Source organism: Pyxicephalus adspersus, chromosome 3 (genome assembly GCF_032062135.1).
Source record: "Pyxicephalus adspersus chromosome 3, UCB_Pads_2.0, whole genome shotgun sequence".
Lineage (NCBI taxonomy): Eukaryota > Metazoa > Chordata > Amphibia > Anura > Pyxicephalidae > Pyxicephalus > Pyxicephalus adspersus.
Genome location: NC_092860.1, coordinates 107,606,904 through 107,631,903, shown reverse-complemented (window position 1 = coordinate 107,631,903; position 25,000 = coordinate 107,606,904). Strand labels below are relative to the sequence as shown.

Sequence of the window (25,000 nt, the reverse complement as noted above, 5' to 3'; positions counted from 1 at the left end):
TCATGTAACCTACATATCCCCAAAACTTCCAACACAACAGTCCCTTCCTTTAAGTATCCTTTTAATAAACCCCCACTATCCTTCAACCATTTTAACACTTGGCTCTAGGTCCTCAAGGGGGCAATCTTTTTACCACCTCCAAATGGGGTCTTCCAATCCCTAACTCTTAAGTCCCCAGCCGCACCACACCGGCTGGGGGACATTACCCATCACAAAGCAGCCCTTTCACCAGCATCCATACAGTAGTTACCTTTTTTGTAACCACTCTACCTTCCAGAGACACCACACCTAAAGTGGTTCTCCACCACCCAAGCAATACTCAGATACCGCCCTCGAGGTACTGCCAACCGCCCAAGCCTATAAATCACAACCTCCCCAATCAACCAAGCTCCAAGGGGGGGGGTCACTTTCCCCTCATTGGTACTCTTCAAACTTTGGCCCTGAGCCCCCCCCCACCCCCCCATGTCCAGCCCTCCACCTACAGCCTCGGCTGCAGGCTTCTCTTTTGGAACAACAAATATGACAGTCACCCTGAGCCCCCCCCCACCCCCCCATGTCCAGCCCTCCACCTACAGCCTCGGCTGCAGGCTTCTCTTTTGGAACAACAAATATGACAGTCACTGGTTATATGTAATTAGCCAGTTGCAAAAGTCATGATTCAGGAACTCTAGAACTATAGAATAAAAAACCCACAGGCTGGTTATTAAAGAAAAAAAAAAAATAGATTGCTGTATCTTTGTTCACGTTTTAAACCTTTTAAAAATGTGATCACCATATAACTCCAAATTTTTAATAAATCATAAATATGGTGTCATGCCAGCTGATTAACACTTTTATTGCTGGTTGGTCTACTAAAATATTCTTATTGCTAAAACAAGTAGAAAAGACGTGGAATTAAAAAGAAAATTAAACATTAAAATGGAAGGTGTCATGGTGTCATGGTCATTTGTCATAGTGGCTAAAACAAAAATGATTGTTTTGCAAAACCTTACTCAAGCCAGAATGTCATTTGAATGTTAAAGATTTTTCCACTGTTTCTACTCCTGCATGTGTTCTACAAGAATATAACCAATCTTTTTTTTTGTAAGCTGAAGCCAATCAGATCAGCTTCTGTTGTGATGGCTGTAGTGACTAGTTGCAAAATAGAACATTTGTTTGCAAAAAGAGAAAGTGCTGCAAACAAGTAGAATTAAGTTTGAATTTCTTATCTGCTGCCATTGATTTACCTACATTATTACTTCTAAGAACAGAATGCAAATTAAAATAAGTTTATGAAATCATTAAGCAAATTACTATTATCCCAAATCTTGTTTTGAAGTGTCCTATAATAAACTTTCATTGTAAAGAACTTTGCTTTGATGTGTACAGAGCAGGCAGATAAGTTTATACTGACAGTAAGCAACAACATGTTATTCCACACTTGTACAGCTTTCACAAGATATTACCTAACCATGTATAATGCCTGCCATTAGTACTTACTACAAAATAGGGGGAATTGTGCATTTTGCACAGATGACATTGACAAAGGTGACTTTGAGACAAGGGCAGATAAAATTATGTTATAAAAGATAAGGAATTTGGAAACAGCTACCACTTTAAGCATAAATGGATTGGTGACTGTTTTCCTAAGCAACCCGCTCCAAATAATATAAGGGGGCTGTGTGTGTGTAGCCAGCTTGATGTCAGATAAATCTACAGAACAATGCTAGGCCTTGCTAAAGAGAGGTTAGCAGACCTCGGAGTAGTACTATGGAACACAGAGGTAGCCATTTATTGTTCGGCTCTGGCAGGTGAAGGTAAGAGGCATGGAAGCTCTGATAGGTAACCCCTGATAGGTAGGCCGCAGCTCTGGCCGGTTTACCCCCCAGTGGAGTCAGGAAAAGAACCCCAGTTAGGGTGTGCTCCGGCCAGAGTTTCAGGACCATGTATGCTTAGCAGGCTCGGAGGTGGGCGGGTTGAGTCTCTGGACACAACCCACCCACTCTCACATTGCAAGCTCAGACCTGGCATCATGACAACACTCTGGGGGAAGTTTCTTCCCCTCTGAGTGGCACATGGCTCCCCGCCCATGCGTGGTCCAGAGTCCATTATTAGTGGTCCGCAAGTCCAAAAAAGGTTGGGGACCACTGCTCTAGAGGAACAAGCAGAAGGACTGGGCATTTATTATAGTATCTTACAGTGTACAATTATGTGCCTGAATATGCTAAGCTCTGTTGTTTAGAAGAAGACCTTTACCTACAAAATGCAATGTAGCAAAGGTAAGATTTTTGGACATGCTGGATACATTTTCACTACATGGTCAAACCAAACCTGATGTTATTTTTATCCCATTTAGGGCCACAATATTATTCTCAAGGAACCCATGAGCAAATACCATGGGTATTAAGATGGAAAGAATAGGCCAATGACTTGTTAAGTGTTTACATGCCGTTCATGGTATATTTAAGTGTTTATCCTTAATAAAATGATTTTGATTTTGCGAGATTTTAGTTTTTCTAGTTGTGATTTTTTTAGGTCACTAAAGAGACTGACATCTTTTATAGTAAGGTGGCGAAAACATTTTGAGCCAATGTATTTTTTTGTAATAATCGCAATGAACGAATCCAAGACAGCCTTATTTTGTTAACCTTTACATTTTGATGTAGTAATTTTGGCCTTTTCAAAATGACTAAACACTGTATAACCCTGAATTACTATTCACAACCAAGTCAACAATATGCACCTAGGATTTGTGTTAATAGTTTTGGCATATATGTATCATTCATTACTTTGCCAAGTGCATGGAATGTTGGTCACAGGGAACATTAAAGAGAATGGGTTTAAGTGTTCATTTGTGTTACTCAATTTGAACTCAAAACAAACAAAAGACTGCTCTTTTTGCATTTTTTTGTTCATATTATTCAAAATTCTAAATCTTTTCCTATACTTCAACATAAAGATGATACAAAATACTACCTCTCATTGTTAGTGCAACATATCAGCTACAATTATTTCTTCATATTCATATTTGTTGCCATTTTCCAGTTAGCATGCATTGGTATTAGTTTAAACATAATTACCAATAAAGCTAAGTTACACATGAATATGAAATCTATGATTAACTTCTAAACTAAAGGTGCTATGAATTAGCAGGCTAAGGTTCACCCATCTATTTTAAATGTGAAAATGATGTGCTTTGATAAATAATAGACTTGGTAAACAAGGCATGTAATGAACTTGCATACATCATTTCTGTAGACATTAGGCATTTGATTATTTTGCCATCTACATCTGCTTGCAGCCAAATGACTAAAATTATACTCGAGTAAACAAAATTCACCCAAAAAACTGATACAAACATAAGAGCAAAATATGCATTATGATAAACGTTCTGGAAATATTTGCAACACAGCTGGATTATTAATGATCTGTGTTGGTATGTTTATTGTAAGAATTTAGGTATAATGTTTTTACTTTATTTTTATAATATTTAATATTTTTATTTTAAAACAGGCATTGTTCTCAACTCTGTATTCTAGAACAATGCTTCAATTGTTAGAGCAGTAGCTTTACCATAAACCCGAGTGGTGGAATGTGCATATATCATTCCATTAAGCATGAGTGGGTAGTACTACTAATGAGAGCTCTTCTGCTAGTAAATATTGGGGTTTACTGTGGTGTGGATTCTCTCCTGTGGTTGCACTATAAAACAGCTGTAAATTAACCATCCAGTACATAAATATTATCTACTTACATTGTAAGCCCAATGGACTTTTTGGTATTTTACCTGGTAGAGAAAACAGAAAAGAGTCCAAAATGAAATCAAATTATTCTTATCCACTTATTCTGTTTTTTTACCTGAACTTAACACCTTCTCTGTACAGAGCTTCAATCAACAATCCTGATCAAGGAACATGAGCGTTTTCTATTGGAGCACTGTACAGAATTATTGTGGGCCCATTTCAGACAGGGACCACACACCAACCACACACACTTATTAAAAAAAATCTTTGCTTATTAAGATATCTGAATGAATAACAATCAAAATTCAATTGGACTTTTCAAATTGTTGCTTTTAATGCCTTTTAATTCCAAAGTGTAAACTGATGGAAAGTGGCTAGTGATAAACTTAGGATGGCTCTGTTGGGATTTTGTATGCTGATTGCATACAGTAATAGACAAGCCATTATTTAAAGCTAAATTGTGGGGCTACACGATTTGTGCAAATTATATAACTTCAAAGCTAAAATCTGTTGTTTGTATCCATCTGTTATCACATAATGAGAAATACAGAAACAGCAACTTTGAAAGCTGATCACTCAACCGGATTCATTCTTCAATACTGTGCTGGAATTGTGAAAGGAACATTTTTTTCTTAGATATTTAAATGTTTTATGAGTAGCCAGAACAGTTTCCCCTTTAGTTATCTTGGACCAGATTTACTCATGTCAAATCCATGCTTTATTTAGTATAGTTGAGCTGCATTCTCTCTAAGTAAAAGTATGCCTTTTTGCTCAAGCAAAGTTGTGCTCACAAAGGCATGGTTGTACTGAAATGTTACATCCAGCACTAGATCAGTTTTAAATAGGTGAACAACTCCAAGTTTGTAGCTAAAGGCATTTATAAATAAAAAAAATTTGAATAAAAATAATAAGTGCTAATAAAAATATAGTAATGTTCATTCGAAATATTTAAAGACCACAGTTCCTTCATCATAGGTATATTTTTAAGTGTACTCTGTTTAAATGTGTATGATCACAAATGGTTAAATATGTAATCATCCCATTTGTTAAGTAAATTGTGGTAAGTCAACAGGTGGTCACCCCCCTACTGTTGCCAGGAAGGTTTCCTGGTTTATAGTAGAGAGTAAAACCAATGCCAGATAGGGATGTTTATCCTACACCTAATAACTAGGATAGGTTTAGGTGAGATGGATCTGAGAAAAAGGATAAATATAAAAAGACTCAGGAGTAAGGGGAGCCAGGGAAGAGTAGTTGACGTCCTGCGGGGCTTGGCAACTCATGTCCTAAGGCAGGGGTGCCCAACAGGTGGATCGCGATCTACCGGTAGATCACAAAGGCAACACGAGTAGATCGGGGAGCCTTGCCTTTCAGAATAAACTCCATCGTGCACAGGAACTATTAAGTCCAACTTTTTATTGTTGGTAGATCATTTTGACTTGCTCATTTTAAAAGTAGCTTGCAAGCCAAAAAAGTGTGGGCACCCCTGTCCTAAGGCTTAGCCCAGTTCCGTCTGGGGTTCCAATCGACCAAAAAGAATTATAAAAAGAGTACTGCACATAATAATATATTTTTGCTGTGGAAAACTTAACATTTTGTGTTATTGTAGTGGTCATCCCATGTGTTGTGTGCTATAAAGTCCAGAAAGGCAGCAATAGCTCAGATAGAAGATTTGCATAAAAGAACACTGAAATGTGATCTATTATTGTGGGATAATTTATACCATGTTCTAAAAAATAGCCCGCACCTTTACATTATTTTTTATGATGGGTTTTGTGTTCTAAATTAGGACATAGCCGATACAAGCAATGTAATAACCCAGGCGTAAATGTTAGGGTGCTATTATTTGTTGTTCTAGTCCATGACCCTTCAGATATTAGCTTTATCATCTTTGCTATGAATCTATGAAAGCAAAATGAAAATGGTAGCAAACATTCTGGCTTTCTCTAGATAGCATTTACTTTTCAGTGCATCCATAGACCACACAGAATGAGATCAAACTGGTGTTATTTACTCTGTAATATAAAACTAAGCTCCATCTTCCCCTAACAAGCTTTGGTTTGTTTAAGTGGGCGTTTTATATTAGACTAACTGTTACCCAGAGCAGCGAAATAAATTCTGTTTTACATGTCTAAGAAACCTCAGAATTGTTCTAGTTAAAAAAGTGTTTTACTTTCCTGCACTTTTAGACCTTTGTACATGTCAGCAACTAACTGTTTACAGTGCAGGTTACTTACAATACTCGAATACACTTGTTCTAAATTTCCTGAGAACAAAACTCCATTCTAAAATAACATATTTATAAGCACTTTGAAAGATACAATGAAAAAATCTCACCTGCTGCAAAGCAGATCTATGAACAAAGTACTTCTTTTCTTAGTCCTCCTTCTCACATTCAGCATCAATTGACTGACGTCCTCACTACTCAGACTGTCATTGACCTACCACAAGCCGTGACTGGATAATAAAGCAAAATCAACACAGTATTTATTATTAATATTATTATTATTATTATTATTAATAATATTATTAATTCTTCACAGTATTTATATAGCGACGACATATTATGCCGCGCTGTACAAAGCCCATAGCCATGTTACTAGTACAGAACTCAATATCACTTTTGTGCTCCTTTTTGGCACATGATCTGATTGGATCCTTGTACTGCTGCTTCTTCCTCTCTCAGCTGTTTATTATAGGGACCACAAGACACCGTTATTATTTAGCATTTGGATCTGATATATATCTGCATTTTCTGTTTATTGTGGCCATTCCTAACCAGGCTTCCATAGTACCTCAAGGTTCTTTCAGTGGATGTTCTTTTAGGTTTGGCTGATTAACCTTCAATCTGAGTGTATTCAGAGTTCAGGGTTCAAGGTCATTTGGGTTGGGATAAGACCAGTGATCTTTTTAGCTGTCTAGGCTAGCATTTTAACTAACATTGCAAAGAGTATTCTTTCTTGATTAAACAATATAATGGGGGAAATCTTTTTACTGATTTCTGTCAATGTTTTCTGTTTATTGAGTTCCCTGAGGCCTGGTATTTTTTTTCTTTGTTTTTTTTCTTTTTATTAATGATTTTTTATTGACACATATCTTCAATACAAATACAGTACAGAAAAAAATGTTAACAGCAGGCAAACAAAATTCTCAACAAAGTTCCCATAATATTCATTGGTACAATAATAATAAACATTACAGTACACAACATAAATAAACATAATACCAGTACACTTGCATAATACCATCTCCATCCGAAATGTCTCAACTCAATTTTTTCAAAAATATTTTTTTTGTAGAGTAGGGAAGACAGAATAGAAAAGAATAGAGCAGTAGATGGGTATAGAAAAGAAGTCAAGATACTGGGATAAGACGTGTGGGAAAAGGGGTGAGGGTTGGAGGTGGGGGTCATAAGGTACCTGGGCTGTGTATTGATTGCACTCAGAGTTGGGCTATGTCATCATTGAGTGGCTCTGATTGGCCTGAGGCCTGGTATTTATTTCAAGGGTTTCTCTGGGGTTAAAAAGGATGATAAAGTCTGATCAATTGAATCTGCTCAAAGTTTATTTTAAAGTACACCTGTCATTATAACATTGCTGGCAATGCTGATTCTCCTTCTAGTTATTTATCTGACTATTGTGTACTTCTCTTTAATTAGCATTTTATATCATTTCTTTTAGATTGGAAAACAAAGTAATGTTCCTGATTCCTACATCAAAAGTTAAAATCAAATCTCACTGTTGTGCAGTTCACCGTTTCAGAGTATACTTTGCCTAAGGTGTTCATTTAAACATAATTAATTCCCAACCTTTTCCTTAGATGCTGTGCCTGATTTCTGAACGGCAAATCATCTGGGTTGTGAAACCTGAATTTAATAATTAAATATTATTAAATAATTCCAGAAAACAACACCAGCTGTGTTATCTCATGTGAAGTTGTATCCATGTGTGTTCAGGAACACAAGCAAAAACATACTTCCTAACTGTCCCTGGTTAAAAAATTGTGTCCCTCTTTCAGTCTCTATGTCTCTGTTTCCTGCTCAGCTGTTCCCCTTTTTTTTGGGGGGAGGGGGGGGGGTGAATATGTACACCTCTATAAAAATTGTGTTACTAAACTGTTAGGTGGTGTTTTGCATAAATCTTGCATTAACCTGCTAAATTATTCCATTTGATATTTAAATATTGTCTAACCAATAATTTTTTGTGTATTTTTTTATGGTCATCAGTAGGGGGAAATGGCTGGGGTGTGTTATTTGCCTAAATACTTTGAGCTACAAAGTGTATCTAATCTTCATCTCATAATATGGAGGTTTGCAAAAATCCTGTTTATTTTTTATTTTCGATGGACAAGATTTGGTACTTTAAAATGTTTAACACTCTTTACTAAAGTTAAAAAAACACATTTAGCAATATGAACTGGAATAGCATCCTCTGTTTTAGTTAATCAGCCTCCGAACAAGCACAAGGGTTTGGAGTTGAACTTGCTTAGGGATTCTGTTTTATTTTGTCACAACACTTCAGACGCTTAACATCGCCAATGAAATAATGGGTTTAAAGGATTAGGATTAATAGAGGAATGATGATAAAGGGATAACAAGAGCCATATGGGAGATTTGTATGTACATTTGTGGTTTACTAAGAACTAGGAGTTTTCATGTCTACAAGGTGAATCTGTATATTATTTGTCAGTAATAAAGATGAAATATACCTGTTTTGGTCTATTATTATTATTAATATTACTAAATTTTACAACATTTCTTTAAATGTGTATTGTATATTACAAATAATTCTTATATAATATTCTGTAGAAAATGTATATGTGATATACAGATAATATAATATATTAACACACACATTTTGAATAATACACCTACATTCACATTTAAACACTCGCTTAGACTGAACTATGAAAACTAAATTAAAAATAACCATAGCTGATGCTTATGGTGGTCAGTTGAGTGTTAGCTGTTATTTATTTGCTTGCATCAAGAAGATTTAGAACTTTGAAATTGATTGGTTGTAATGGGCCACAGCACTTCTTGGCTATTCATCAGTTTTCATAAATCAACTTTATTGCTGTTTATGCAATGTACAATGAATATTGCATGCAAGGTATTCAATCTTTTACAGGACTTCTTTTCTTTATCTCTCCAGGTGAAAGCAACAGATGCCGACTCTGGTTCTTTTGGTCAAATTCACTATTCTCTATATGAGAAATCTCATAACATGAAGGAATCTCAGAAGTTTTTTATTGATGGTGATTCTGGTCATATATGTGTATCACAAGATATTGACAGAGAAGGTGGCCCTGAAAGCTATGACCTTCTGGTGAAGGCACAAGATCAGGTGAGCATATAAATTTTTACTCATTCAGATAGAAACTACAAACTAATGGACGAACCTTTGGCAATTTCTTACAGATTATTGCATTACAACTTTAGAAGGGCTCCTTCACACTTTTAAGTTAGAAACTGCACATCCACTTTTAGCACGTTTTCATCTGTTGTAATTGTAAGACATTGTAATATTTGTTGTTTCTTTTGTGTATAGTTCAATAAAATGGATTATGAGAATTGCTTGATGAAAGGTTTCCGTTTAGACAGCTTATCATAACAGTAAAATAAAATGATGTATGCATCATTTACTGTTGAGGTCTAAAAAAGATCAAAAGATCAAAGCAACCATATACAAGCAATATTGCTATTATTACGTTGTGTATATTTTCTTGACTTGAATGTCTCAGAGTAACTTTGCAATTATGTTATATAGTAGGGGAATATTGTAGAAAATATTTTGATTGCAAATTTTTATGCAAAATCGATCAATGTTCCTAATGATACATATTTTTCCAAATTATGTGAATTGTTTTAGAAACATCCCTTTAAATGACAGAATTAGCTTTTCATGTATAGTATTTTTGTATCTGCAAAATTTATGGATTGTAAAAATTAAATTGTATGATATTATGAACATTAAAAACTAAGCCACACAATCAATTTTAAGTAAAATTAAATTGCCAATCCCAGTGTACTAGAACAAATTGCCTGCCTGCAAATATGCATTTGATATGAATATGAATTGGAGGCTGTGCAGTAACACTTTGTTTGTGAGTATAGGTCCACTTTAACATAGTGCCATAGGGAAGCTTCTAGGATCATACCTCATCTGGGTGACCAACAGGAAAGACTTTTCTAAAAGTGTACAATTTGATTTGAAATACATACCTGTTTTATATGTATTATGTTTATAGGTTTTTATTTTGTTTATCATGACCAAAGGCGCAAGGTAACAGCAATAATTTGTGTAACATTCAGTTCTGCAAGTAAGAAAGGTGAAGGGTTTCTATTTTTACAGACATTTTCTTTTTTTCTTCGAATTCAGCTTTGATTCTTCTGTTGGTAATATGGTTGCCATTGAAGTCTCATGATGGCAAAAACATCTTATTGTAAATCTAAGTGCCAGTTTTCACACACATTCAGTATTGGCTTAGCAAAAACACAATGTAAATGCAACCCAAGGCAAAATTTAGAGCTTCATTTGACATAATGGAACAAGTTAAGTATAGAGATCAAAAATCATAAAACATTTTTCATATATGTATTCCCAGATTTTGCTTGTTAGAACAGAATATTTATTATGTTGGGTAAAAACCAGATATGATTAAACTTAGCTTGGAAAATATAAAAGGCAGTTTTATAACAAAGAATATCTTCTATACCTTAAAACAAACATATTTTTTTTCGTATTGACAATATCACAGCATATGACATAATATAACTCTGAAGGCAGAGAGAGAGGTCCACATGATTATTCAGAAAGACAAAGAACAATGAAAAAATGTAGTAACGTCAAAATTCATTAGGTAAATATTATTATTATTAATATTATTTTAGTCACGCACATATAAATTATTGTATAATAATATTAAACATTTATTCTGAGACAGTAGGTAGAGCTTGTGATTTCTCTTGTGTTTTACATTTTGCTGTAAAACCTGTTATTTTCAGACTTCAGTAGCTCAACTTGAATTTTAAATATACAAGTGGCCCATTTTGTTTTCAACACCTCTTGTCCAAGGTTCCAGCAAAAAATATTCAAAATTTCTGATGCTGGAAGCAAGTTAAAAGATGTAACATGTCTCTCACAGGTTTCTTTTCTAGCATTTGTGCAGAATTTTAAAGAGAATACTCCAAAGGGTGTCTCATGCCCCCCACTGCACTCTGAATTTTATAAATGAAGTGAAAATTGCAGGCTCAATGTGGAGTTCTGTGGTGTGTGCAAAATCCTTTGTCTAGGTTCTTTATTTGTAAGACAGACACTTCATGTTGATAGAAGGAAGCAGACCTAAAACAAAATGGTTTACTGTTAAAGCTGAACTCTAATCAGCACTTTAAATGTCCTCAAACCTTACCTTCCTTCTTTGTGCTGTGCCCCTTGGTACTTTTTTTAATTACCTTGACTTTACCTTGATTACTGAGTATTACCTCTTCATGTGGTCAATAACATCATTACAGGGGCTGCAAAAGATCTATCTTTGGGATCCAGAAGTAGAGTTCTTTGCCAGGCTCTGTTATCAATGACAAATCAGAGGCAGGGGAAGTGCAGGGAAGACAGGGATGAACCTCCATCAGAAATTCCTGAGCCCCATACTGAGTAAAATTTCTCAGGCACCCCTCCCATATGTCTCAAAGTTCCAGCATTGCAAAAGTCAAGCTCTTTTGATCGGGGCCCAATACAGAAGTACCCCATGTTCCCCCTGATGGTGGTCCTCTCCGTACTGCTCTCACAGCTTAGCACAGTCATCCTACTCACCTTTAAAGCATAGATAATAAACATTGTGGCCCTGATTTATGAAATGTCTTCATGGCTGGGAAGATACAGTTTCATCAGTGAAGTTGGGTGATCCAGCAAACCAGGAACAAATCTGGTCCATGATTAAAAACATTTGCTAACAAATAGCAAATTATTTTTAGGAAATCCATTCCAGGTTTGCTGGATCACCCAGTTTCCCTAATAGAAGTGTATTTTCTCCAGCTTTGGAGAGCAATAATAAATCAGGACCAATAGTCTACAATAACCCTTTTAACTGAAATCAGAACAACCCTCTGTACTTGGTTAACTTTGAACTATGAGCAAACTCAAAAATTGTTCCTCCGTCCCCCAATGCTGAAATTGTCTTGAGTTCAGCTTTAATGATCTGAGTATAAGAAACCTAAATCTGATTGGTTGCTATGGATTCTTTACATACACTTTGCACATCATCACATTCTTTTCACTGCCCTACTGAAACTTCTATTAGTGGAACAGGAATAACTGGTACCATCTGGAGAAGGGGTGATATTAAATAAATTTTACATGCTCAAATTCAATTTTCATCACTTAATATTTCTATGCTTTATTGTATATCTTTATCTGAAACAGGCCAGGAAGTAAAAGTTAACTAATATACATGAACTAATTATACTGCTAGACTGAAAATAAGCAAGTGTTCTGCTGAATTAATTACTACGTGATTGCAGAGCAGCTTGATCTTTGTATATGCTAAAGAGACAGTTATACATGAAAAATAACAGATGTTTCATGTAATGTCAGGTCATTTTTCCTAATTCAAAAGAGATTTGTAAATATATGCTAAAGACATTAACCTTTTTTAGTGAGGGGAATCTCAGAGCTGGTGCCTCACTTTAGAAATATTTGCATGTGAAGAAAACAAAAAGAAAAGAAGTACATCATGATCTGAATGACAAAAACTTTACCAGTAATTGTAACATTTAAAGGTACAGTCTGCTCTGAACTAAAAACAAAGCCTTGCAATACATCCAGGGATTTATTGGACCTGCCAACTACTTTGCACTTCAGTTCGGACTGAAGTTATCATTTTTTTTTATATGCAGTACTTGCTTGTAGGATATGTGTGATATTCCCTAACAAACTCATTAAGGCTATATTCAGACTGACAGTAAGATTTCAGTGTACTTCCCCAGGACAGTGAACTGCTGCCTCAGGTAAGATGCTAAATGTATTGTGTTCCCATGGAAGCACAAAAGAAAGTAATTAGGGGCCTGTGCAGTGCTAGCTATCAGGTTCGAATCTTGGCCTGGGCACTATCTGCAAAGACTTTGTATGTTCTTCCTGTGTTTGCATGCGTTTACCCCTGGTTTCCTCCCACTTCTCCCCACCCAAAAAAAAAAAAAAATCATGCAGTTAGGTTAATTGGCTTCCCTTCGAAATTGGTCTTAGACTGTTTTTTTATTTAACTATGGTAGGGACATTAGGTTGTAAGCCCCTCTCAGGGACAGCTAGTGATATGACTATGGACATTGTAAAGCACTCCGAAATATTAATATTATTATTATATTAAGATGTTGGTGCTATATAAATACTGGATAATAATAATAAAATCTGCAAATGCTGTGCAGTGGTGTAGGTGCTAGTTCCCACCATGGGGTGAACATGCCTCCTCTCCTAAAAACACAAAACATGCATATTCTAGAAATCATAGACATTGAGGAACTCACACAGCATTGACCTTTGTAAGCATAGTTTTAGTAATCATGTTGGGTTGCTTTCAGGATTCTGGCTGTAGTGGATTATACAGAACTCCAATTTAACTTAAATACCTAAAAGAAGACTTATCTATCGGTCTTTTAGCATCTCCTTCACTTTTGCTTGGCTGCTTTGTTCTTGGCTTCATCTCTTTACATGCCAAAGGTCTAGTTTCCAGTTTTATATTATTCTCTTAACCTAGTGAAATAGAATAATCAATGTTTTCTTTGATTATTTAATTATGTGCCATGTAAGCTATTTCTTTATTTGTATGTTCAAAGTGTATATTGCTTTATGATTTCTATTAGTATAGGTAAGTATTCACTATGCACATTATTTTTAATACATCAAATGCATAGATTCCTGACTATTGTTTTGGAATCATATTTTTTGTGATTTATAAATCTTTCACTTGGCGATTTAAAAATGATTTATTGTTGCCTATTTTCAGTGAAAAAAAGCCCAATGAAAACAACCTCAAGTGAATATTTCATACTCCAACATCTGTTCTTCAATAGAAAATGTTTTCCTGTATTGTTCATCCTATTTATTCCTTAATAAACATTTGCTCCCTATTTTTGCCTACTGGGTTCATGTGAGGAAAGTCAGTTATTATGTGTTTATGAAGTGTTATAAGAAGAGCTTACAGTGAACACCGAAGCTGTATTTTTAACACAGCCAATGTCCCCATCAGCACTGGGGGATGCTCATGTGCATGTGTTGTATATTGGGCTGGGATTTTCCAGAGTACTGAATGGGGGGGGGGGGGATACATTTTTTAATTGCTTGTTGTTTATATTTTATTTGGCCATGTAAGAGACCTTTTCCTGCTCCTGCTGTAGGGCATGTCTCCAATTCTTTTGCACTGATACATGTCCCAAATGACAGTGAACAAAGCCTTAGGGGTAGCTAAAGCCAAAACCTATCTATAGTTATGAATAGCTTAGGAAAAGGTTACAATATCTTGGAAAAGGTTACAAGTTACAAGTGTCCCACTTGCAAGAATTATTTTCTTGTGGCTATAGTCTCTCTTGATGGCAAATATAGATACTTACTGTCAAAGAAGGTATTTCTTCTTACTCTTTAGATATTACTTCCTATTTTCTCTTTAGGAAAGGAATTGGGGTTAGGATGTCCCCAACTGAACAAAGATTGAAAAAAAAACTCTCATAGTAGCTTTCACTATTTACTATAGAAATCTTTTTGGCTTTATAGCTATCCTAATCCTCCGAAGGCATGAGACATAGTTTATATCTTTTGGTCTGTATCTGTTTTACTGATGGTCATTAAAGTGTATAAAAGTAATTTTTAATCACTGTGAATAAACATGCTTAAACAGTTTATTATGTAAACTGATTATATATTGGGAAATTGTATATTGAAACTCCAACAGTTCAAATAACCAAGCATAACACACTTAGGATGGGATCTGAAAAATTACATAAATTTAAGTCATTGTAATTCACGGTTTACTGTTACTTGCAGAGGGAGACAGCATTAAGTAATAACATCTAATAGTGTGTAATTACACTCAGCAGTTAAGTTGGAGATGCCAATTAAATATTTAAAGCTAGGGTAAAAAGTAAGTGACTGGAGCCATGATAGTGTAAGCAGAGTCTGCAAAGATTGAAACACATTTAAATGTATATAAAATAATGCCAACAGATGAAGCATGTGCAATAAAAGTTAATATTATCCAGATATATTTTGCATTGGCAATAGATGCACAGCTGAAACTTGAAGGAATGAGATGCAAATATCAGATTGCTCATAAAGTTAGAGTGTTTGGCATGATCATTGGGAATATTCACTTGATTTTCACTTTGTTCCCACCAAAAAATCATATTAATAAGATTGTAATTTTCAAAAAAATTGCATTGAAGTCTTTGGCCACCAACTTTTTGGTGTCTATAAAGGAGCAAATCTGACATTCATTAAAACATTCCTTGGTGTGGAATCAGAATCAATTATTGCCAATAAAATACATAGACCTAGAAGATTCTTTACCAGGCAATGATTCAGTAAATGCCAGGTTCACTGCTTTATAAAGAGATCCCTATGAGTTATTTGCAAAACCCCTAAACTTAGTATTTTCACCAAAATGGCTCCTCGGGGCTGTTTCAGGGGCACCTGTGGAAACATGAGCCTAAAGGAAATAATGACAAAAGGCTGTAGTATAGTCTGAATACCATGCTATGAACCTGTCTGCTGACTTAAATTGATTGCAAAGCCCTTGAACATAGTATTGTCACCAAAAATGCTAGGAAGGACATCATTGAAATCAGGAGGACCATGGTAGCAACTGATAATTTGTTGGTTCCATATCTGGATTCAATCATTTGAAGGAACAGAACTTATAAGTGCACACTACTTACCTATAGAATGGGAGAAAGAGGAGGAAGAAAACAATACATTTAACCAGATATATCAAGAGAAAAAAATTATCCAATTGGTAGTACAAAAGTAACATTGGAGGGACAAAACGGGAACATCCTAAATGAGAATATCTAAAGTTACAATATTGATTACAAAAGGAAAGAAAACAAAGAACACAAGAACGGGAAAGATGAAAAGTAGAAAGATCGGAGAGAAGAAACAAGGTCATTCTATTATAAAGGACATTATATGGCAGACGGGGAGAGAAGAGAATGTTGGATCCATGGTCTCCAAAGCCTTTACAATGCTGAACGAATATCATATTTGTCAGCTTTTCATTAATGTTTTTATTTATTTAAAATACATTTTATTAAAGCCCTACAAGGCTGGAGAGGATGCACTTTCATCAGTGAAGCTGGGTAATTCAGCAAACCTGGAATGGATTTCTTTAAAGTTATTTACTATTTGCTAGCAATTTTTTTGAATCCTGGACCAGATTCATTTCAGGTTTCAGAAAGTTCAGAAAGTGTATCCTCTCGAACGTAGAGAGCTTTGATAAGTTAGGCCCACTGAGTATTGCATCTTTTCCTAAAAAATAACCTAACAGTTTTTTCAAACCCAATCTCAAATGATTTGAATAACACTCTAAATGTTTCTCATTGTCCAGTTTTTGATAAGGGACTTGGATACAAAGATTATAGCTTTCAGAAAAAGTACAATGGAAAGATAAAAATTACATAGCAGCTCCAGGCAAACATAATATGTTCAGCAAATAATAAAAGCGAGCAAACATTTACTCAGTAGGCCGAATTTAATAAGGCTGTCCAAGATAGAAAATAGACTGTAATGGGAAAACCTGGAGGATCCAGCACACCTGGAACAGATTTCCTAAAAAAACAATTTGGTATTAGTAACCAAACATTTTAACTCCTGTACCAGATGCATTCCAGGTTTGCTGGATGACCCAGGTTCTCTCATGACACTATGGCCCTGATTTACTAAAGCTCTCCAAGGCTTGAGAGAATACACTTTGATCAGTGAAGGTGGGTGATCCAGAAAACCTAGAATGGATTCCTTAAAATCATTTGCTATTTGCTAGCAAATGTTTTGAATCCTGGACAAGATCCAATCCAGGTTTGCTGGATCACCCAGCTTCACTGATCAAAGTGTATTCTCTCCCGCCTTGGATAGCTTTAATAAATAAGGGCCTATGTCTTCTCCAGTCATGGAGAGCTTTAATACATTAGGCTAATTTCATCTTAACTAACTAACTTATCTCTATATAAGGTCAGTAGAAGTCTACTTCTGTCCCCCAATCTACTGCATCTAGAGGTCTCGTTCAAACTAGACAGCAAGGAGGGTGTTCTAGCTGCACCAGTTTGTGAATAAAACAAAATGGGAAAGAATGTTCAGTGTATCCATATCTGGATAAAAAAGAAAAACCTATTATAATGCATGTTGTGTTCCCTGCTTGTATCAATTTTGACTAAAGTATATCTTATTCAAATTATTTTATGAATGTTGGCTAGTTTATATTACTTGACAGACACTGTTTAATACATAGAAACACACATTACAGTGTTATTTTTATGCAGCTATAAAACATTATCTTTTACCAGCAGTTGTCCTAATGAATGGAGAAGTGAGAAACATTTGTATATATAATTAATCAGCACTGAAAAGTGCCAAATCAAGCTTCCTTAGAGCCCCTAAACTTGACAAGTCCCATAAATTCTACTGACAAGCTGGACTCCTTCCATAATAAACATTACCAGTCCTCCTACTGCATTGGCATGATATCATAAATTTCCTAATGTAAACAATTGTACCTACAAGTGTGTGATAGTCCAGGTACATACTTTTATTTTAGCGGATATTTCTACAGAAAACTTTACTGTTTTATGCATTGCAGATGTGATACATTATTGATTGTTTCGATATTATACAAACTAAATATTTGAAATGACGCATGGCCAATGAGAAACACTTGTGTGGTAACTGGCTGGACATATGGTCAGTTTGGGAAGATACAGGGTGATTATTTGCTCAAACAGCATGTGCTATTCATTGAGCCCTATGTCAAAATGCTGTGCAGGTTAAATGAATGTTGACAATGACCTCTCAGTAGTCTCCTTACCTTAGATGAAATCCACATTCTGTAATCACTGTGGAAGTATAGAGCTGACACTTTGCCCATAAGGATCAATTCAAGCTGAACTTCAAGACACATGGCAACGGTGGATTAACCTATAGGAGCATCTATTGCATTTAAAACCTCAAAGAGATTTTAATGTTTCTCTATTTAAAGCCTAATGTTAGTGTTAGGTTTTAGATAAAATAGGTGTTTCTTTTTAAAAGAACCTGGTGTAAATCAATTCATTTGATTATATCAGCTGCATGCCAACCCCAGTACAGCAGAGCTTGACAGGTAGACAGAGAAGCAACGCACAAAACCAATCAGGTATGCTGCAGTGCTTGAGGCTTGAGATAAGGGGCTTTGGGGCTGATGGTATGTATTGCCAGATAGAGGTTAGCATGAGAAGATGAACCTGTCTGGAAATGTGCACATAGGGGTGGCCACGTTGTGTCCCAATCTGTCCTTAAAAGATGGTGTAGCCACCCAAAGGGTGAAAATGCAGGGCAGAAAGTAATCATTGGATCAGTTTGTAGAAAGGACATAAAAAAGTGGACAGCAAAGAAATACGTAGATTAGGTACGCTGCTAGACTTATTTATTTTTAAAGTCACATTAAAATATTTAGAAATGGTTTACAAATTAGAACCAGTAAAAGACTTTGATTCATTTGATTTCACCACTAAGCCTGCCTGCCACAAATGTTTTTCTTTCGACACAGACATTTTATTTCTTACATTTATTAGTATTGCTTTGGTCATCCTACATCCTGCTATGATTCACAAATGGAAATGTTAAAAAAAGAGCTTTCTTGTAGTTCCTCCATGTGTTTTCCACTCGGAACTGACCTTTGGTGATAACCTGGTCTGAAGGCAGTCAGTTCAGCATATCAAATATAAAAGAGAAATATTTACAAAGACATTGTCAAGAGCCTGAAGCTGAAGCAAGATTCACTGTTTTTCTTTTAGCATATGACTTTTGTTATTTACTTCATTTTGTATGACCTCACCACAGTCCTCAACACATTCTCATTGGTTATCCATGAATCACAGACGTGTACTCCTGGTCTCGGACATTATGAACATCATTTTATTCCCATATTTTTCTGATTCACAGATAAATAATGTCCATACAGTAACAAAACGTATAATGTTTTCTTTTCTATCCCACTATCTGCTTTACCATAATACATGGACACAACAAAGCAAATTTTGCTTTCCTTACACCATAGTTGACATTAACAATAGCAGTAACTGTAATTCACCCTAAGATCAAATATTGGAACTCTTGGTTTAAATTGGTAAAACAGATAAATGGCTTTGTACACTGATCTATTCAAGCTTGCTTTTCTCTAAAGACCGTTTGTAATGCCTAATTTTACACAGTGCAGGACCTGTGATTATGGATTCAGTTTGGCCAGGGCTGAAGAATACATTGGATACTGTTACAAACTACCACAAAACTCTACATGACTTAAAAGTACCTGAAACATATAGTGCCAGCCCAAAAAAGAGTAACACACTGTACTATGAAATAATTAAAATAGTAACAATTTCAAATCACCTCTAAAGCTACGTACACACTTCCAATTATTATCGTTGGAAAACGAACAACGAACGATCCTGCACGATATCTACGAACGATCGTATAGCACCAATCCTGCACATAGAGATAACGACACGATCGTTCGTAGATATTGTACACACAATAGATACGATCGTTTGAACGATAGAGGAACTATGTGCACGACAGGAAAGTGAACGAACGTTCGGTCATTACGCATGCTCAGCCCATGGACGATCAACGAACGACCGTACACACGAACGATGTTCAACGATCGTCGTCCAATCCGATCCGCCGGTCCGGTCGTTCGTTTCCAGCGACTTTCCTCGTTCGTCGGCGTCGTTGGTTACTTTTTTACGAACNATTTTTTGCCCAATCGATCGTTCGTCGTTCGATTGGAACGATAAAAATTGGAAGTGTGTACGCACCTTTACCCTTCTGAAGTGAAACCATAGTCCTAAATTTTATCCAGCTATTTCCATTTTTTCTGCAGTTGCTATTATTCACCTTTTTTCATCCAGAGATGCGCTTGCCCCTAGGATAAGTATGGGTTGGGTACATTTGGAAAATCTTTGAAGGGTGTAATATTTTTTGAAACTTTAGGCTAGCAAAGACCAAATGCTATTAATGTTACTGTTTGGAATTTGATGAAATGTAAAATCAGCCAAGCAACCAGGATTCGGCTCAGTTCTATTTGAACAGAACAAACTAGTTTGTTTACATTTGAAAAAGTTACTTTAGAAACTGTCAATGGCCACTCATGTCACCAATTCTATGAATGTAAACAAGGCCATACTCCAGTGCTAAATTTACATTTCTTGTGGTCTAGCCGATGGTCTCCTGTTGTATTGGAGTTGGCGTGTTTATACAGTGCTGTTTGTGATCACATTGGTATATATGTAGTACTTTGACAATGGATTTACTTACTGGACATTATTATTTAAATTGGTATGTATTTTACAAAAGCCTTTTTATTGTGTTCCTTTTACATTTGATGATCACTATTTAGGAATTGGTAAGGGTTACTATGTGCAGTGGATGCAGGAATACCATGGCGAGCAAGCACCTGGTGCTTCATCAATCACCGATGCCGAACTCACCCACAGCCGGCCCTTGTGCCATATTGAAATATCTTGACCCTGTACTTTATATATTAAGTTAATATAGCGAAAGTATGTTTGAAAAACACCATGACAGCTGGATAATAGACTGCAGCCAGAAAATGTTATTTCTCATCTAACAGCACTGTCTCTCACACAATGGGGCTGATTTATTAAAGCTCTCCAAGGCTGGAGAGGCTACCCTTTCATCAGTGAACCTGGATGATCCAGCAAACCTAAAAATTTATTTTCTAAAGGCATTTGCTTTGTGTTAGCAAATGTTTTCAATCCTGGACGAGATCCATTCCAGATTTTTTGGATCACCCAGGTTCACTGATAAAAGTGTGTCCTCTCCAGTCTTGGAAAACTTTAATAAATCAGGCCCAGTCTATATTAGTGTCTAAAAAGAAAGGTAACTTTTGAGTCTAACTTTAAAAATAAAGCACACATGACAGACCTACCTGACCCCAAATTACCTTGAAAAGCCATCAGCCAACAAACTCAAATCAAATTGAATTCTGCCAAATTCAGCCATCTGTAGTCATAAGACCTTGTTTTGCTACCATAATTTATTTGAATATTAATAGAACAATGCAGAAGCTAGATCCACCAAACTGGTAAGTGTTGCCAGACCCAAGTCATGCTATAATGCGGCCAGGAGTAGGACAATTTGGCATCGAGACATTGAATGTAAACATTTGTAATGTAAATTAGGTCAAATACTTTAAAAACTGTTTCTTTTTCAAAGCTTGCAAAGTCAACATCCTTAAAGGTGACCTGAGGTTATGATCTGAAATTCTAATCTGTATCTCTTACGCCATTTTCATAATTGGAATTTGATGAAAGTGTCCAAGTCCTTCGTCCTAAGAAAGAAAGCTACAGTGACTCAAATTAACTTGTATTTTTTTTACAAAACATTTTCAGTAATATGAAATGTCCTTAAACCATGCAAATTCATTCTGCATTTAATACAGACAACAAATTCAGAATAGGCTTTTGCAGCTGAATGTAAATTTTTGGAGGCTTTTGCATAAAGTGTATGCTAATCTGGGCACTGATTTTTTTCTGTGCTCATAGTTATCTAAATTATCCAATATGTATTAACTTAGCTAGTGAGAACATTTACTTTTACTTCTACTGCAAATTTTGATATTCAATATAAATAGAATATAAAAAGAAAAATATAAATTAGTCCTAAGGATGCATTTTTAAAATCATGGTTACACAATTTGTAGGAGCCATTAGGAAAATTGTAAGCTAAACAACTTTACCATTTTTTTTTGTGTAATGCCTATTTGGCAAAAGACATCTGTTATGTTTACAAAAATCTGTAATGTTAGTCAAAAAATAATCCTTCTTCTAGGGCAAATTTGGGAAATTGTGTTTGTCAGACTAACAGATCTTAAAATGTCCACTTGCTTAACTTTCCTGACATTATCAAGGATAAAGCTGAATGTTTTCTTCCACAACTAATTAACAAAATAAAAACTCAAAATAAATAGGTAGTCATGATTGTAATTCAATCACAATGTCTAAGACATTTGGCACCAAAAGAATCCCCTTTCTGATTCACACTTTCTATTACTGTTTCTGTTACTGTTTGTTACAATATTATTAGCTTGGGAAAAAATATGTATCTGTATTAATGTACAATAAACATACTCTAAAATAATATTTATGGAGTTTTATAACTGTGTATTTTATTTACATCCAACAGGGTGGCTTGAGTGCACAGGCTTTTGTTCGAGTTGATATTGAAGATATAAATGACAATGAACCTGTATTTGAGACAACAAATTATATGGCAAGAATCAGCAGCCAGACTCAAGCGGGCACAGAGGTTGTCAATGTCCTAGCCGAGGACAGAGATGGTGGAATATTTGGAGAAGTACTTTATGAAATCATTCCTGGAGAGAAAACATCATTGTTTAGTATTGATTCACCTACAGGTAACCGTGTCTTTGTTCAACTACCACTATTTCACCCTTTTCAAGGCTTATTCAATAAAGCAATGCACATAATTATATAACATATGGATGCTGAAATCAGAATTCAGTTCGCTCCTTATGAGTTATTGCAGTTTAGAAAATATACTTTGTTTTATTAAATAAACCTAAATTTGTTCACATTACACTAATAACTTTTTGGATATTTTCACAAAACATGACTTATTCCAGCCTGTAGAAGAGTTTCCACTCTACAGTACACCTGTACAGCTCTACAGGTATCAAGCTAAATTTCAGATCAGCAAAAATCTTTAAAATTGCTGCTCATCTAGATATAAGAGTACTCTAGAGCAATTACATTGGAATGGAATTAATTGTGCCAAGGCATGTAAACAAAAACAGTGTGTGATAAGCAAGGCCAAACCTTTTAGAAAACTAAGGGGTTTTCACCTAAGATTTACACAATGTTTATCCAAAATGTACATATGTTTACATTGTATTTAACTGAAAAATATGAAAATCAACTTTTACTGCACAGTGAATTATACAATTTTAGGTTAAATATAATGTGAAAAATTTGAGACTTTTGTGTAAACTTGGGCAAACCTAGGACAAAAATATTTATTTGTTTTGTTTTTAAATAATCACATGGCCCCAATACAGTCATTGTACTACTTTTACTACTACAGATCTAAGACATAAAGTCTGGAAAAAATCAATGGGCAATCATTACAATTTATTGGATTTGCTAAATGTATAGGCAGTGTACACAAAATCATAGCATTGCCAGTGTCAAATAGGTTTGAATTTGTTGTAATTAGTACTACAAGTACATACATAGATGATTGTTGCTGATTCCTATGGAAAAAGAATTTATCCTATATTCTATGTTCTTCTCATCATTTACATGATAAAAATATGAGTAACTATTATCCTGTTTAAGATGTTTTGTTTTACCAGCTTCCGTCTGTTCTTTTATGTATTTATACTGTTTAGATAGACTTGTTTATTTTGTATGCGCTATCATATGACACAAAGCCGCTCTATGGACACAACAATATGCAAAGAAGACAAACCCAAAGAGAAGGTCAATACAAATAAACAACCCTATCTGATTATATAAATATATGACAGGAAAAGAGGAGAATGAGAAGAGTAAGCTAGGAAGAAAAAACGTGATGTGTTTAGTAGTAGACATTTCCGTAAGGCATGTGTTTGCCAACAAATTAAAGTCATCTTAAGATGGAAAACCCCTTTAGAGATGTAATTAAACAATATCAGACAACAGGTCTCTATGCCAGACAAGTCATTCCACATGGGGAGGTAATCTTAACGTTATATCATCTAATCATATGAATGAGCAGATGAGTAAATGCAACAGTGGACCAATGCCCAGGAGCTTAACAATACCATCATTTCATTTTCATTATTTAAGCCGCATTTCCATGTTTCCAAGTTTTTTGATAACTATTCTCGATATTGTCCAGATCCAGTGTTGATGTAATTATGGTTTATATCATAAACTTGTAATGTAATACTACACCACAACTGTATAGCTTCTTCAGCACTTCTAAATAGGATACATCTGGGATTATGGTAAAGAAATCCCTTGCATAGGATTTTGAACTAGAACGGTTATCTAATACTTTGTCTTTCTTATTTGTCAAGAATACAACAGTATGCACAAGCTAACCTAATGTCTTCTGTGTGGCAATAAAGAACCTAATGAAACCTACAATGCAGTTTTTTGGCACAATACAACGGACATTCTTATTTGAGCTCATACCTAGCCAATAAATAATTTTAAGGGTAACAAATTGCATTTCTCCTTTTATCTGATTAGCAGTCAGGAAAATAGGGATGCTTTTCATTGGGTTATCTCTTCTTGCACAGTGCAACAGTTATCTTCAGACTATGTTAAGCTTCTGTTTAAAGTCTACAAACCACACCTGACATTCGATTAGACACCCAATACACACTTCCATATACAGCCCAGTATTCACAGCACAATGCATTTCAAAACTGAATGCCCTGTACACCACTATTCACACCACACCATGTACTGCAATGCACACAAAACATCTTGAAACCCTTATACACTGTACCATATACCCCATCTAAAGGATGCACACCAATTTACATTACCCCATGCACCCAATACACAACCCTCACTTTTCAACCCAAAGAAATGTGTTTACAGGTGGCTAGTGACATCTCTAGGTTTGTTATCTGAAATGGGCCCCCATCTTTGGTCATGCAATACAAACAGATTGTTAACTGATGTCAGCCATTCATCTGATTTGTTATGTCTCAGATCATCAAATAAATAAAAAAAATCCTAATATTGTACAGTAGACTCCCCAACAGCATCTCATCAACTCAAACAAGGGCAAATGTGCTTACCATTGGTTATATTTTATTGAAACCCCATCCTGATGTAAAAATAGTTTATTATCTGCAAAGAACAACTAGGTATGTTTGCATCCCAAATACTTTAACCTCCCAACCGTTAATGCCGTACTTTTCCGTGCAAAAAAAAGTTGCAATTATCGTTAACCCGTACTTTTCTCACTATATTAAAATCTCACTTACCTGGTCCCGCTGTGCTCATCCAGCGT

The 25,000-nt window shown here is 35.4% G+C and overlaps 1 protein-coding gene across 1 annotated transcript in view; it reads left to right on the top strand.

The window, feature by feature from the left end:
- DCHS2 (dachsous cadherin-related 2) overlaps window positions 1-25,000 on the top strand; it is a 166,416-nt gene that overhangs the window by 78,571 nt on the left and 62,845 nt on the right. The window contains exons 2-3 of the mRNA XM_072405938.1: window positions 8,873-9,064; window positions 22,154-22,385. Coding sequence (XP_072262039.1) covers window positions 8,873-9,064; window positions 22,154-22,385 — 424 coding nt within the window. The remainder of the gene's footprint in view (window positions 1-8,872; window positions 9,065-22,153; window positions 22,386-25,000) is intronic.